The sequence below is a fragment of the Euleptes europaea genome, chromosome 4 (genome assembly GCF_029931775.1).
Source record: "Euleptes europaea isolate rEulEur1 chromosome 4, rEulEur1.hap1, whole genome shotgun sequence".
Taxonomy (NCBI): domain Eukaryota; kingdom Metazoa; phylum Chordata; class Lepidosauria; order Squamata; family Sphaerodactylidae; genus Euleptes; species Euleptes europaea.
Window position 1 is genome coordinate 93,329,031 of NC_079315.1, and position 12,735 is coordinate 93,341,765.

The following is a 12,735-nucleotide window of genomic DNA, read 5'->3' on the forward strand; positions in this document are numbered from 1 at the left end:
TTGTTAGCAGAAGTGCTTTTCAGGATCCAAGCCACAGGTTACTAAATTTATTGTTCTGTTCTTGAATAATAAAATGCCTACTAACCTGTGCACATATCTGATGCATTACATGTCCAAACTCATGGAAATAAGTTTTCACCTCACCATGTCGTAGGAGTGAGGGGCGGTCCACTGTTGCTCTTGTGAAGTTGGTTACCAGAGCCGCTACCGACATCATTCTGCTGCCGTCAGAGAGCAGGCAGCCAGGCTGGAGACCAAAGCAGGCAGCATGTCCGTACTTTCCTTCTCTAAGAAAATAGGCCAAAACCATCCTTTACTAAAGTATCATAGAAAAAGAAGATGAATCATTTGGTACTGCTTATATATAGTAGGATAGGCTCATTCCTTTCTTAAAGGTAAAGGTCCCCTGTGCAAGCACCGGGTCATTCCTGACCCATGGGGTGACGTCACATCCTGACGTTTACTAGGCAGACTTTGCTTTACGGGGTGGTTTGCCAGTGCTTTCCCCAGTCATCTTCCCTTTACCCCCAGCAAGCTGGGTACTCATTTGGCCGATCTCGGAAGGATGGAAGGCTGAGTCAACCTTGAGCCGGCTACCTGAAAGTGACTCCCGTTGGGATCAAACTCAGGTTATGAGCAGAGCTTGGACTGCAGTACTGCAGCTTACCACTCTGTGCCAAGGGGCTCTTTTCTTGGAAAAGTTTAAATCAGGAAAATATTCTCCTTGTAGTGTTGTAACAGCCATGGAACTTGGGAGTCAAAGAACATTCTCCCTCCTGAAATTCAGACATACTACTAAAGGGATAACTCTGGCTGCTTCTGAGTGTCTGTTTTACTGTAAGCTATTCTTAGTCATGGAAATTATGGCATTAAGAACATATCCTATCCTCTGAAGCTTTAGCATCTCTCCTTTCAGAGAGATTTCAAGGGAAAACAAGAGGCACCATTACCTTTGGACATGTGAAGCCTGTATGCCCAGTGACAGGCACTTGATTCACCCATTAATTACATATCCCACAATATTCTTGACCATCCTAATGCACTAAAATCAGGCTCCATTCAATATCTTCTGCAGTCCACAGAAAGAGCTATATTACATCCTATTATGCCTTTTACTATACTGATCCTATCCAGGGCATTTATGCCCTGTCCCTATATATCCTCTATATCGAAGTAATCTGATTTTTAAAAGAGACTTTTCAAGTTGAAGTAACTGCATCCCATTGAAGCAACTGCACCCAGAAGTTACAGGCCACATTTGAGCCTAAACATTTCTCATAAAAACATTCTATGCCTGTTTTTCTTTTGTGGTGGCACAAAAATGCCACAGTGCTAGAACTCCTTGTCACTTGAACAAAAGGATAACATACATATTTTATTCCTTTCTGTCTCTGTCTTTGAAAGCAGCAATGGCTGTACCAATTTGAATATAGGTGCCTATGTACATACTACTCATAGTTTTGAATGAAATGATTACTGAGGGGATGAAAAGAGCAGCCATTTGGCTCGCAAACATCCAGCATGCTGAATCAGCTTATCAATCAGCAAACACATAATAAACCCTTGGGAAAGTATGTCTGAAAGTGCCTTTTGAAAACTAGGTATTTGTAGCTATTATCTAAGGGAAAGGGGGTTTGAATTGTGCTTGAATTGTGGACACACTTTATTAGAGTTTTGGATTTAACAGCTTTTGGAACAATTTCAAATAAGTTCTTTTCAAACAAAATCTGGCATTTGCTTTGTTAAACCAACCTGCTTTGAAGTAAAACATCTGAAAAGCAACATGCTAAGGGCATATATGCAACAGCATGTATAACTGGTTGGTCATCTTGTTGTCCTTAAAATCAAGGTGATTAAAACATGGATTTTTGTCCCATCCTGTCAATGCATTCAGATGATGTTGGAACACTAATCTGCATTACTCAGAGAGGAGGAGGAGGAGGAGAAGAAGAGTTGGTTTTTATATGCTGACTTTCTCTGCCACTTAAGGGAGACTCAAACCGGCTTACAATCACCTTCCTCTCCTCACAAGACACCCTGTGAGGTAGGTGAGGCTAAGAAAGAGTGACTTGCCCAAGATCACCCAGCTGGCTTCGTGTGTGTGTGCGTGCGTAAAGTGCCTTCAAGTCACAGCTGACTTATGGTGGCCCCTTTTTTGGGGTTTTCATGGCAAGAGACTATCAGAGGTGGTTTGCCAGTGCCTTCCACTGCACAGCAACCCTGGTATTCCTTGGTGGTCTCCCATCCAAATACTAACCAGGGCTAACCCTGCTTAGCTTCTGAGATCTGACGAGATTAGGCTAGCCTGGGCCATCCAGGTCAGGGCACTTCGTGTGTAGGAGTGGGGAAACAAATCCAGTTCACCAGATTAGCCTCCACCGCTTATGTAGAGAAGGAGGGGAATCAAACCTGGTTCTCCAGATCAGACTCCACCGCTCCAAACCACTGCTCTTAACCACTATGCCATGCTGGCTCTCTAAGGTGGTAATTTGAGGTGGTAATGATTCTCGTTTAAATAATATGGAATACTAGAATGTAGCAGTCTTGTGTATACAGTGCAAGACAAGGAACGATTACAAGCACAACATTCATTGATTATACGAAATCAGTTTCATTTTCTTGTGCTTTTATATCAACTGCCATCCAGAAGATTATATCACGTAGTTAAATAAAATCATTTTGGGATTGTTGTTTCTTGGACTGGGGTCAATAAACAAGTTTCTCCATAGTTCCAGGATAACATTTGCTATAGAAGTTAAATGGTATTGTGATATAAAACCTCAGCCTGACCTTAGTACTAAAAGTAGCCTTTAGAATTACAAGAAGGAGCCATGAAAACAAGAGGTTTAATTAACTCATTTAGTAAGATTATTTCTATAATTAGCAGAGTTGCAGGCCTCGCTGCATCTGGGCAGCCACAACTGGTGAGTTAAAATGCTTAATAGAACCAAGTCCAGAGAAAGCCAGTTGACAGCTGAGATATAAGATATCGTGGCATAGAAAGAAAACACTTTCTAGATGAGGCTAAACATGAAAAAGCAGTGGCCTGTATGAAGGGTGTGTTGCTGAACAAGCAAGAGTGACTCTAGCTAAAGATCATAAATTCAGAGCAGTGATACAAATATGTAGGCTCAGTCCAGGCATAATGTCAAAACATGATTCATATGTTCCCCCTTCTCCACATGCATTTCCCACCTCCTGGTTTTCACTAACTAGAGCTTGTTGTAACATCCAGACAAAATGGTTAGTGTTCTGGTCACAACCATGACTTGAAAACCATGGTCTGAAGCAGGTTTGCAAAACATGCCTGGGGGGTTAATGCCAACCATATCCTTTCAATTTATATGTCACGGCAAACTATGGTTAAAAAGGTAAAGGTCCCCTGAGCAAACACCGGGTCATTCCTGACCCATGGGGTGATGTCACATCCCGACGTTTACTAGGCAGACTATGTTTTACGGGGTGGTTTGCCAGTGCCTTCCCCAGTCATCTTCACTTTACCCCCAGTAAGCTGGGTACTCATTTGACCGACCTCGGAAGGATGGAAGGCTGAGTCAACCTTGAGCCAGCTACCTGAAACCAACTTCCGTCGGGATCGAACTCAGGTTGGCAAGAACTAAAAAATGGACGAGATACTAAGGAAAGGGGAGCCTGCAAGTTCATTTTCAACAGCCAACCCATGGTTTGGTATTATGTCAGAACTGGCCAAGGAAGAAGAGCAGCAAAATATTTAATTGAAGGGATTTCCTACTAAATTAACTGCAGAAAGTTCTAAGAGTTCTTCCTTTATGCTTTGCAGTACACAAATCTGTGCATAATCTGCGCACTTTGAATTCCGTGGGACTTCTCAACAAACATGCTTAAGAGTTGCACCGCATGAGAATAAAATACCTCTGAAGAACAAAGAAACAATATGCCTTCCTTTCTATTTAGATCTGTGTATTCTCGAAGGGAACTGAAGTCGCAAGCCTTTCGTCAAGGCAAAGGTCAGGTTTCATGATATTTGCAATCTTGTTTTCAAGGTGGAGATGAATGAGCAATAACAGAGGCCCCCAAATTGCAGCACCTGGTTTTCTAATCCACAATCAAATTGGAAGGGTTGCTCGAGGAGATTTAGGAATTCCTTGTGCCCAAGCGCCTGTTCATTTTCACCAAATAAGGGCTGGATACACCTTCATGCCAGGTGCTGTAAGGGCATGTTGCAAACATGAAACAAATAAATATTAGGAGCACGCAGTTACTGGCTCTTATATTTTTAGCTTCTATGCTGTGCCCATGAATAAATTCCAGAAATAATGGGAAGAAGTGTTAATACAGACCATGCTGAACGAATGTGCCAAATACAATAAAGTTGCCAGAAAGGTTCCTTGGGGAAAAATGAGGAGCACGCACAAGAAATTGCATGCCACAATCAGGTCCTCAGAGCTCTAATACTGCGCCCACCCTGCAACTACTAAAAATCAGCATCATCTTAATCATAATAACAATAAGGATTATATTAGCCACAAACTGCATGAGTACCTTGGGTATAGGTCCAAGTAGAACTGTCCTAAAACTTCTCCTGTTGAACTGTCCTTCACTGTGTAAAGAGTAATGCTCTCATGCCAAACATGGGGATTATCGACTTGTTCAAAGACAAGACCAAGCAGCTGCTGGTAAATGTTCAGTAATCCTTCTGTGACGGCTTCGATAGGGAAGTATTCCTTCAGTTTCTCTTGATCTACTGAATATTTGAGCTCTTCCGTCTGGTTCATATAATAATGCAGATCCCATGCATTAATTTGTCCATCATATTCAAAGCCTCTTTCTTCACACTCCTTTTTCTTCAGGTTTAGAATAAATTCTCTCTCCTCTTCACCCAGAAGCTTCAGCTTGTTGCTCAGATCATCTGAAAAGGAAACAATTACTATGCCAACTTATTTAGTAGAATACACCATGTTATTACAGAACTTCCTAGGTTTTTCAACTATTTTCATTCATAACTATAACGCAGGTCCAAGAAAAAAATATCAGATATAGCTAATATACATGGTAGACATTGATGAATCAGTAAAAACCTGTTTTGGGACAGCAATGTCAAGTTAATGTTTAATATACCCAAGGAATTCCTCCTTAATTAAAATACTTGCAATAAATTTACTGGAAGAGCAACTCAGCTAAATACAAGGATGTCTAGTACAGTTTACTTTAGCCAAAGTCCCATGGGGTTCTAAACAACTGGGCTAATATCCTTATGGCACATATATTTTCATATGGAAAGTAGGGGATTGATAGGCCAAGGACACATTTTTATAGCCATGGACTTTCCAGCCCAATTATTGCTTACACCCATTTACAACTGAATGGGTGCTCACATAAGGGTCATGTGACAGATATATATTTAGACTTTCAAAAAGTTTCTGACAAGTCCCTCATCAAAGGCACCTGAATAAACTTAGCAGTCATGGGATAAGACCATGTGTTCTTCTGTGATTCAATAACTTGCTGAAGAACAGGACACAGAGAACAAGGGTAAATTGACATTTCTTGTACTGGAGGGAAGTAACCAATGCTACTTAATTTATTAGTTAATGAACCAGAACCAGGGATTAACATTGAAGTGGCCAGTTTTGCAGATGGCACCAAGTCATTCAAGCCAGTTAAAAACAGAGTTGACTGTGATGAGGTTCAACAGGATTTTTCCAACTGGAGCAGCTGGCAACAACATGACAAATTAGGTGTGATGTAGGTGTGAAGTGATACATATTGGGGCAAAGCATCCTAATCACACACTCACTGAGGGGGGCTGAATTTGTGGACACTTGGTCAGGAAAAGATCTTGGGGGTCATGGTGGATTTTTTTTCACCGTTAAGTCACAGCTGATTTACAGTGACCCCTGTGGGTTTTTCAAGGCAAGAGATGTTCAGAGGTGGTTTGCCATTGCATGCCTCTCCGTATTCTGCCCCTGGTATTCTTTGGTGGTCTCCCATCCAAATACTGACTAGGTCCAACCCTGCTTAGCTTCTAAGGCTGGGCTAGCCTGGGCTATTCATCTTATGGTGGATAGCAAATGAAAATGCAGAATCAGTATTCAGTAGTGGTGAAAAAGGACAATTTTTATGTTAAAGAAAGGGACTAAAAGTGAAATGAACTTTTATAGATCTAGTGTGCAACTTCATTTGGAATGCTGTCAATGGTTCTGCTTGCCCCATTTCAAAAAAGAATATTGTAAAGCTGGAAAGGGGGCAGAAGAAGGCAGCCAAAGTGTTCAAGAGGGAATACTTTTCCTATGAGGAATGGCTAAAAGGTTTGGGGCTTTCCAGTTCGGAAAAATTATGTCTAAATGGGGCTATGACAGATGATTATAAAGTTACACATGAAGAAGAGAAAGTGGATAGATAACTTCCCCTTTACACTTGGACTTAGGGGTACCCAATAAAGTAGATGGCCAGTAGTTTCAGGAAAGACAAAGGAAGTATATCTTCATTCAACACATAATTGACTTGTTGCACTCAGTCATTCAAGATGTAGCCATTACCTTAGAGGGCTTTAAAAGAGGACTGGGCCTTTATGAACCTATTAGCCATGATGGCTAAATAAAGCCTTTGTGTTCAAAGGCAGTACATCTCTCAACGCTGGCTGCTGCTAGTTGAATGCAGCATGTTAGGGTATGAGTTAGGGCATCAGGCTGGCCGCTATGGGAAACAGTATGCAACAGACTGATTGAAGGCAACTAGACTGATCCAGCAGGGATCTTCTTATGTTTCGCTTTTTTTTAAAAAAGGTGCACTGGATTTCAAGATTTTGGTACATTAACTACATACTCTAACTGCTTAGTTACCGTTATTTATAATTAATGAATGGTTTGTAAACCAAGTATACATGTGTAAATGTCACTGTTGGGACTGCTACTGGACTGCTTCCTATGGGCTGCTGGGCGCCAACACTGCCAGGTGAAGCATACTGGGGAGTGGCTGTGATTCCATGCCAATCAGGTTAGAGGAAAAGGACAACACAGGAAGCTAGATAGTTGTAGCAATTCCCCAACTGGGTTCGATATTATGCCACATGAGGGAACAACATAACCTCTAGCTCTTGTGAAAGGAACAGTTACATTACTCTTCCTCACCTGCCAGTCCCAGACTATGCCCGACCGCCCCTCCTATGTCTCTCCTCAATGTGTGTTATCCGGTGCCTCCCTGGGTTCATCCCCCTCATGCTTCACCTCACTTACATCCATGCCCTCGTAGTATACTAGCAGTTTCACCTGGAGTCCTTTTTTAGCTTGTTAATACAAGGCCTGAGGCACCCCATCAACTTTCCCGGGTGCCACTCCTGCTTTTCCATCCTGTCCCTGCATTGCCATTTACCCTTGCTTGGTTTCTGCCAGGCAAGCGTCCACCAGCGCAGACCCTAAAAAAATCCCTGCTCTCCCCTGGCTAGGCAAACAGAGGTCTGTCACAACACGGCAGTTGTTTCTGAGTATAAATCAGCAGCTACCTTCCCCCTCCCAAGAAAACTTTTTAATTTTTAATTTAATATTTGTAAAATTATATTACAGATAAATAAGACAGACCTAAAAAAGCGGTTACATTATCTGTGATCTTCGCAGTGTTTAGCTCCAGTACAAAGTTGGCATGTGTACTGTATCCTAGAAGTTCTGCTAATTTTGCCCTCAAAGGAAGCAACTCCTGAAGAATTTTAGCATTGTCCTAGGGAAACAATGAAGGTTTTTTTTTTGTTATTTCAGATAAAGAATTAACCAAAGTCTGCTTTAAACCACAGCAACAACACAGGTTTTGAATGAAATATGTTGAATGCTCCTCATACTGATAGTATTGTTAAAAAACTGTAGAAAATTTCTCTATGTATTCAAAGCAAAGTAACAATACTTGGAGAGGGGAGCCATAGCTAGGCAGTACAGCGTATTTACTCTATGGCATCTCCTGTTCGAAAGGATAATGTGTAGAAGGGTTGGGAAAAGCACTTGCCTGAGACTTTGGCAAACTGCTGTCAGTCAAAATGCACAATACTAGATTAACCAATTGACCAGACTCAAAATAAAGCTGCTTTATTTCTACATGTATCACTGCAATATTGACATAACCTTTCTCTCAACTGCAGATTTCATTCTGCACCTATATGACGATTCAGACTGACATTTGGGCAGCTATGAGTCTAAGCATTCTTTTTAACAATATAGTGGTGAATGTCTGATAGTGTTATCTTACCCTGTACTTTTGACACATGCCGATATGTCATTTACAAACATAGGACAGGACAACTAGTATCATTACAATTAACTGCACTATAGTGTTTTTGTTAAGTTGCTAGTAATCCATCTTCGTAAAAGAAACCGATATGTTTGACAGTTAAATTCCCCACTCAAAAATCATTCTGATTATGTTTCATTACATCTAAATTGACAAAAGCTCTCTCATTTCACAAAGTTTCAAAGAAGGTGCTCCTCTTGCAACCAATCATCTTAACTACATCGACTGATGAATAATCCTCTTGTACCTAGATTCAACTCCAGGATAAGTAATATATAATAAACACATTAAGAAAAATTACGTCTTCCTTTGAAAGTATCTAAAATGGGAATAATGCCCCATCTACAACTACAAATTCCTCTTGGATTTTTACAACTCACTTTCTCCTGCTGAAAAACTCAATACAAAAAACAAGCCACTGGTGATCTTTATGAATGTTTGCTTCTTAAGATAAAATTGAGTTAATTAAGCAAAATTCATTAAAATAATGTTAAGCAGAATAAGGGCAAGGCATATCAGTACATGAAAATGCATAGAGCCTAGGGCATGTGCCATCATGCAAAAATTTATTATGGGTTTTGACCCAACTTAGCCCCAAAGTCTTACTTCTTAAATTAACCTTTTTAATTAACTTCAGTCTTTACATTAACCTTTTTTATCTTCATGTTCAATTAACAGGGCAAACAGCTTAAAGCCCGTTCTTAATGGTGCCATCAAGAAAATTCTTTAGAATGCTAATAGAACCATAGTACCAAAAGGATTAGGAACGATTTTCCTTTTTATTTTGTTTCTGTTCATCACATTATTTTGCAATTCTACCAGTACTCCTAATGCTGACTAGCAACTTCTCCCCATGGTCAAATGAAGAGGTTCTTCTAGCACTGCAACCTAAGATCCACACAGAAGAGAAAATACCAAAGACTGGGACATAATTCTAGCTGCTGGAAAGTCAAGCATGGTGTTGTAGAACAATGCTGGACTTTGAGAGAGACCCAGTGTTCAAATTCACATTCAGTTGTAAGACACATTGAGTGAACTTGGGACAGTTACCTTCCCCCTCCAGAAGCAACCCCACACAGCTGCGAGGATTTGGGTAACTCCAAGATTCACTTGCCCTGGGCTTTCTGGACAGATGTCCAAAATGGGAATAATGTCACATTAACTACAACAATTACAACAACAAATTCCTCTTGAACCTTTACAAGAATGTTCACTGCCCAGGACTTTTTGGACAGATCTCAGGATAAAAATACAATAAAATACTACATATTAAAAGGTAAAGGTAGTCCCCTGTGCAAGCACTGGGTCATTCCTGACCCACGGGGTGATGTCACATCCCGATGTTTACTAGGCAGACTATGTTTATGGGGTGGTTTTGCCAGTGCCTTCCCCAGTCATTTACACTTTACCCCCAGCAAGCTGGGTACTCATTTTACCGACCTCGGAAGGATGGAAGGCTGAGTCAACCTTGAGCCGGCTACCTGAAACCGACTTCCTTCAAGATCGAACTCAGGTCTCGTGAGCAGAGCTTGGACTCCAGTACTGCAGCTTACCACTCGGCTACATATAGCATGTGCCTGATCCTGAGCCACAGCCACTCCTCCATCTATTTTAGTTAGCTCTGCGCTCTATTATCTCTTCCTTTGATTATGGATGGGACGGATCTCTCATACCTCTTTGCACCTTGTGTTAAAAGACCTTTCCATTTTTCGCCTGGTGTCTGGAACGCAGCACTTCTTCAGAACAGGAAAATAGTGAGGATATTTTAAGGTAACTTTATATCTGTCTGAATCAATCTTCTCTAAACTACCGATAAAATCATCAGGAAGAGCACCTGGGAAACATATTTTTTACAGGATTTAATACAAGGATAGCAGCAGACACTTCTTTAAAATATAAAACATGCCCTCAAGTGGCTATCATTGAGATTATTGAATTATCAACTTGCTAGTATTGTGAAAGGAATCACAACCCTGGAGTTGATATGTTTCTTACTTATGTACTTACATAAACATTTTACTTCTCAACAGTACAAATACACGTCAAGCCATTATCTCAGGTATTTTCCTTTTCATTCACTGACATTAGTCCTCAAATTATGCAATTTGTGGACAAAATTCTGGTCTAGTATAATATCTTTGAGACACTCTCCCGCCAAAGATTAATAGGCCAATCTCACGATTTTACTAGTGGCATAATTTTATTTTATCTATCCTTCTGTAATTATTATTGATATTTGAATCATGAATTTATTGTATGGCTCAAGACCTCTGGTTGAAGGAGCTTATTGTTAATAAAAGAAATGTTAATCCATTATCAGAAAAAAGTTAATAAACCTTTCCAAATGTAATAATTTCAATATGATGACGTTGATATTTTAAGGTGACAACACGTATTTCTAAATTTAAAATTCTTGGACAATGAAGACAGCTTAGTATTCTTAAGGAAATATTCCAAAGTAGACAGAACAGGTCAAAAAGGAAGACTAACCCCACAGAGGAAAAATGAATGCCAACAGAAAATTAAAATGAGAGAAAAATGGCAAAGATGCAACCAGGATTCTGAAGAGATGAAGCTTATCATATGGACTCAGTGCCCAAAGATATCTACAGTCCAATACTAGGACTCAGTGTGTCAGCTGGGTGCTGGCTTTAACTTGTTTGCAAGGCACATGTTTTAGTGGCACTGCAGAAGAACCCCAAGGAAGATTAGGGAATGGTCCTGGCTACAAGTATATTGGCAGCTGGGTTTCATAATCAAAATGGCTTCAGTATTACTCTCCTCTTAGTTACTTCAGCCTTCCTAATAAAGTGTTAAGGGAGCTTCAGGTGTAAACCTTAGCCCCCAAGCCAGCATGATTCAGCAGACTGCTGGGAAATAAGGCGGGTTATAAATATCTTAAAAATTAATGAAGGGCTTACCTATGTTTATGAAGCTATTTGCTCAAATTACATACATCATTTATCCACATCAATTCTTAAACAAATATACTTACAAAGTTCCTCTTGAGAAAATACTAGAAACGTGTTTTCTTCATTAAGATTTTTGTTGAAGTCTATGCACAGCTCACTCAGTTTCTGCTTTACTTTCTTGATTTCCTGAATATTGAGATTTTTTAAAAAACAAACATTGTGTGTTATAGCATAAGTGTTTCACGTGTTTTATTTGTATGGTTTTGTTTCCACTCATACTGTAATTTAAAAGAAGAAGACAACTTAAAAAGATAAACGGAACCAAAAAATGTATAGGATGCTCAGGCTAGATCCTAGCTTCTGTGAACAGAAGAAAACTGCAGCAGCAGATCTTCCCAGCTTCCACTTCCCTGAGCAGCCACCTTCATACACCCCAGCCTCTATTAAGGTCAGATCACCCCCTCAACAATATGACATAGGGCACAAGGAAATGCAGGAAAAGGGAGAATGTGGTAGAATTACTGCTCCGCATCTTATTTGAATAAGGCAAGTCTTTGATTTCCCCCTCCTTCCTGCTGTGGTCCCTAGTCACATGGCAGATTGCTCAGGAGGGTCCCTTGATCTGCAGCAGAAGCTTTTCAGAGATGCAGGGTCTTCTGGGGGCAGAGAAAGAAGATGAGCTGCAGCTTTTGTAAACTGCTCCCATTTCTGGGAGTCAGGATCCAAATCAAATCAGTTGCAGAAAGTTATCAAGCCGCTGGAAATCAAATGCATTTCACATTTAGTTGGAAACACATAATTTAGAATGCAGATGGAAAAGTAACATCCGCCAAAGAAATAAAACTCCAAAATTGTTTCTTCAAGGTGCAAAATAGTGTATATGTCACTCCCCTCTCCTGCAACTTATTCATCCTTTTCTATTACTTCTATTCTCAGTTGTGTAGAAACTCACAACAGAAGTTCCTAGATCAGGAAAGGTAACAATGATTACAATTTCCAAGTAATGGCTGATTTTAGACATACAGAATAAAAGGAAGATTGACAGCTTCTGTATTTACCTCCCTGACTATTGCAGAGCAACTGGGAGAGGAGTTTTATTGAGTACAAAAGAGTGGTGCTTGAATACAGTCACTGTAGCCTGAAAGCCATCGTTACCCAGGTGCCGAAGAGAGCAGACTTGTTAAAACGCTTCTCTCCATCTTGCTGCAGGGCTCCCAGTTTGCTCTCCACTCTGTTCCTTCTGGTCCACTGACTTGCAACACCAAATTTTTGAGAGGGCGCAAAAGTCTGAAGACGGAGGGAGTAAAGTGTCTCCCTATAGCATGACTCTGTTCATGATGCTTAGGATCCAAGCCATAGCTTCAGGTGATTTGTCAACATCGACTTGCAAAATTTTCAAAAAAATGAAACAAAACCATTAACCCCTCCCTCAAAAGTTAATAGTTCTGAAACATTATCACCAAATATCATTTGAAAATCTCATTTTATCGTTTCAACTTTCCGTTGGCTACTACTAACGTAGTAGGACGGTCACATGAGTACAGTTTAAAATGGAAACATAATAAGCATG

General features: G+C 40.3%; 1 protein-coding gene across 1 annotated transcript in view; it reads right to left on the bottom strand.

Moving 5' to 3' along the window:
- Window positions 1-12,735, bottom strand: part of NLN (neurolysin) — a 39,095-nt gene that overhangs the window by 10,132 nt on the left and 16,228 nt on the right. The window contains exons 5-9 of the mRNA XM_056848145.1: window positions 11,249-11,351; window positions 9,927-10,087; window positions 7,557-7,692; window positions 4,522-4,888; window positions 86-287 (exon numbers count right to left, since the gene is read on the bottom strand). Coding sequence (XP_056704123.1) covers window positions 86-287; window positions 4,522-4,888; window positions 7,557-7,692; window positions 9,927-10,087; window positions 11,249-11,351 — 969 coding nt within the window. The remainder of the gene's footprint in view (window positions 1-85; window positions 288-4,521; window positions 4,889-7,556; window positions 7,693-9,926; window positions 10,088-11,248; window positions 11,352-12,735) is intronic.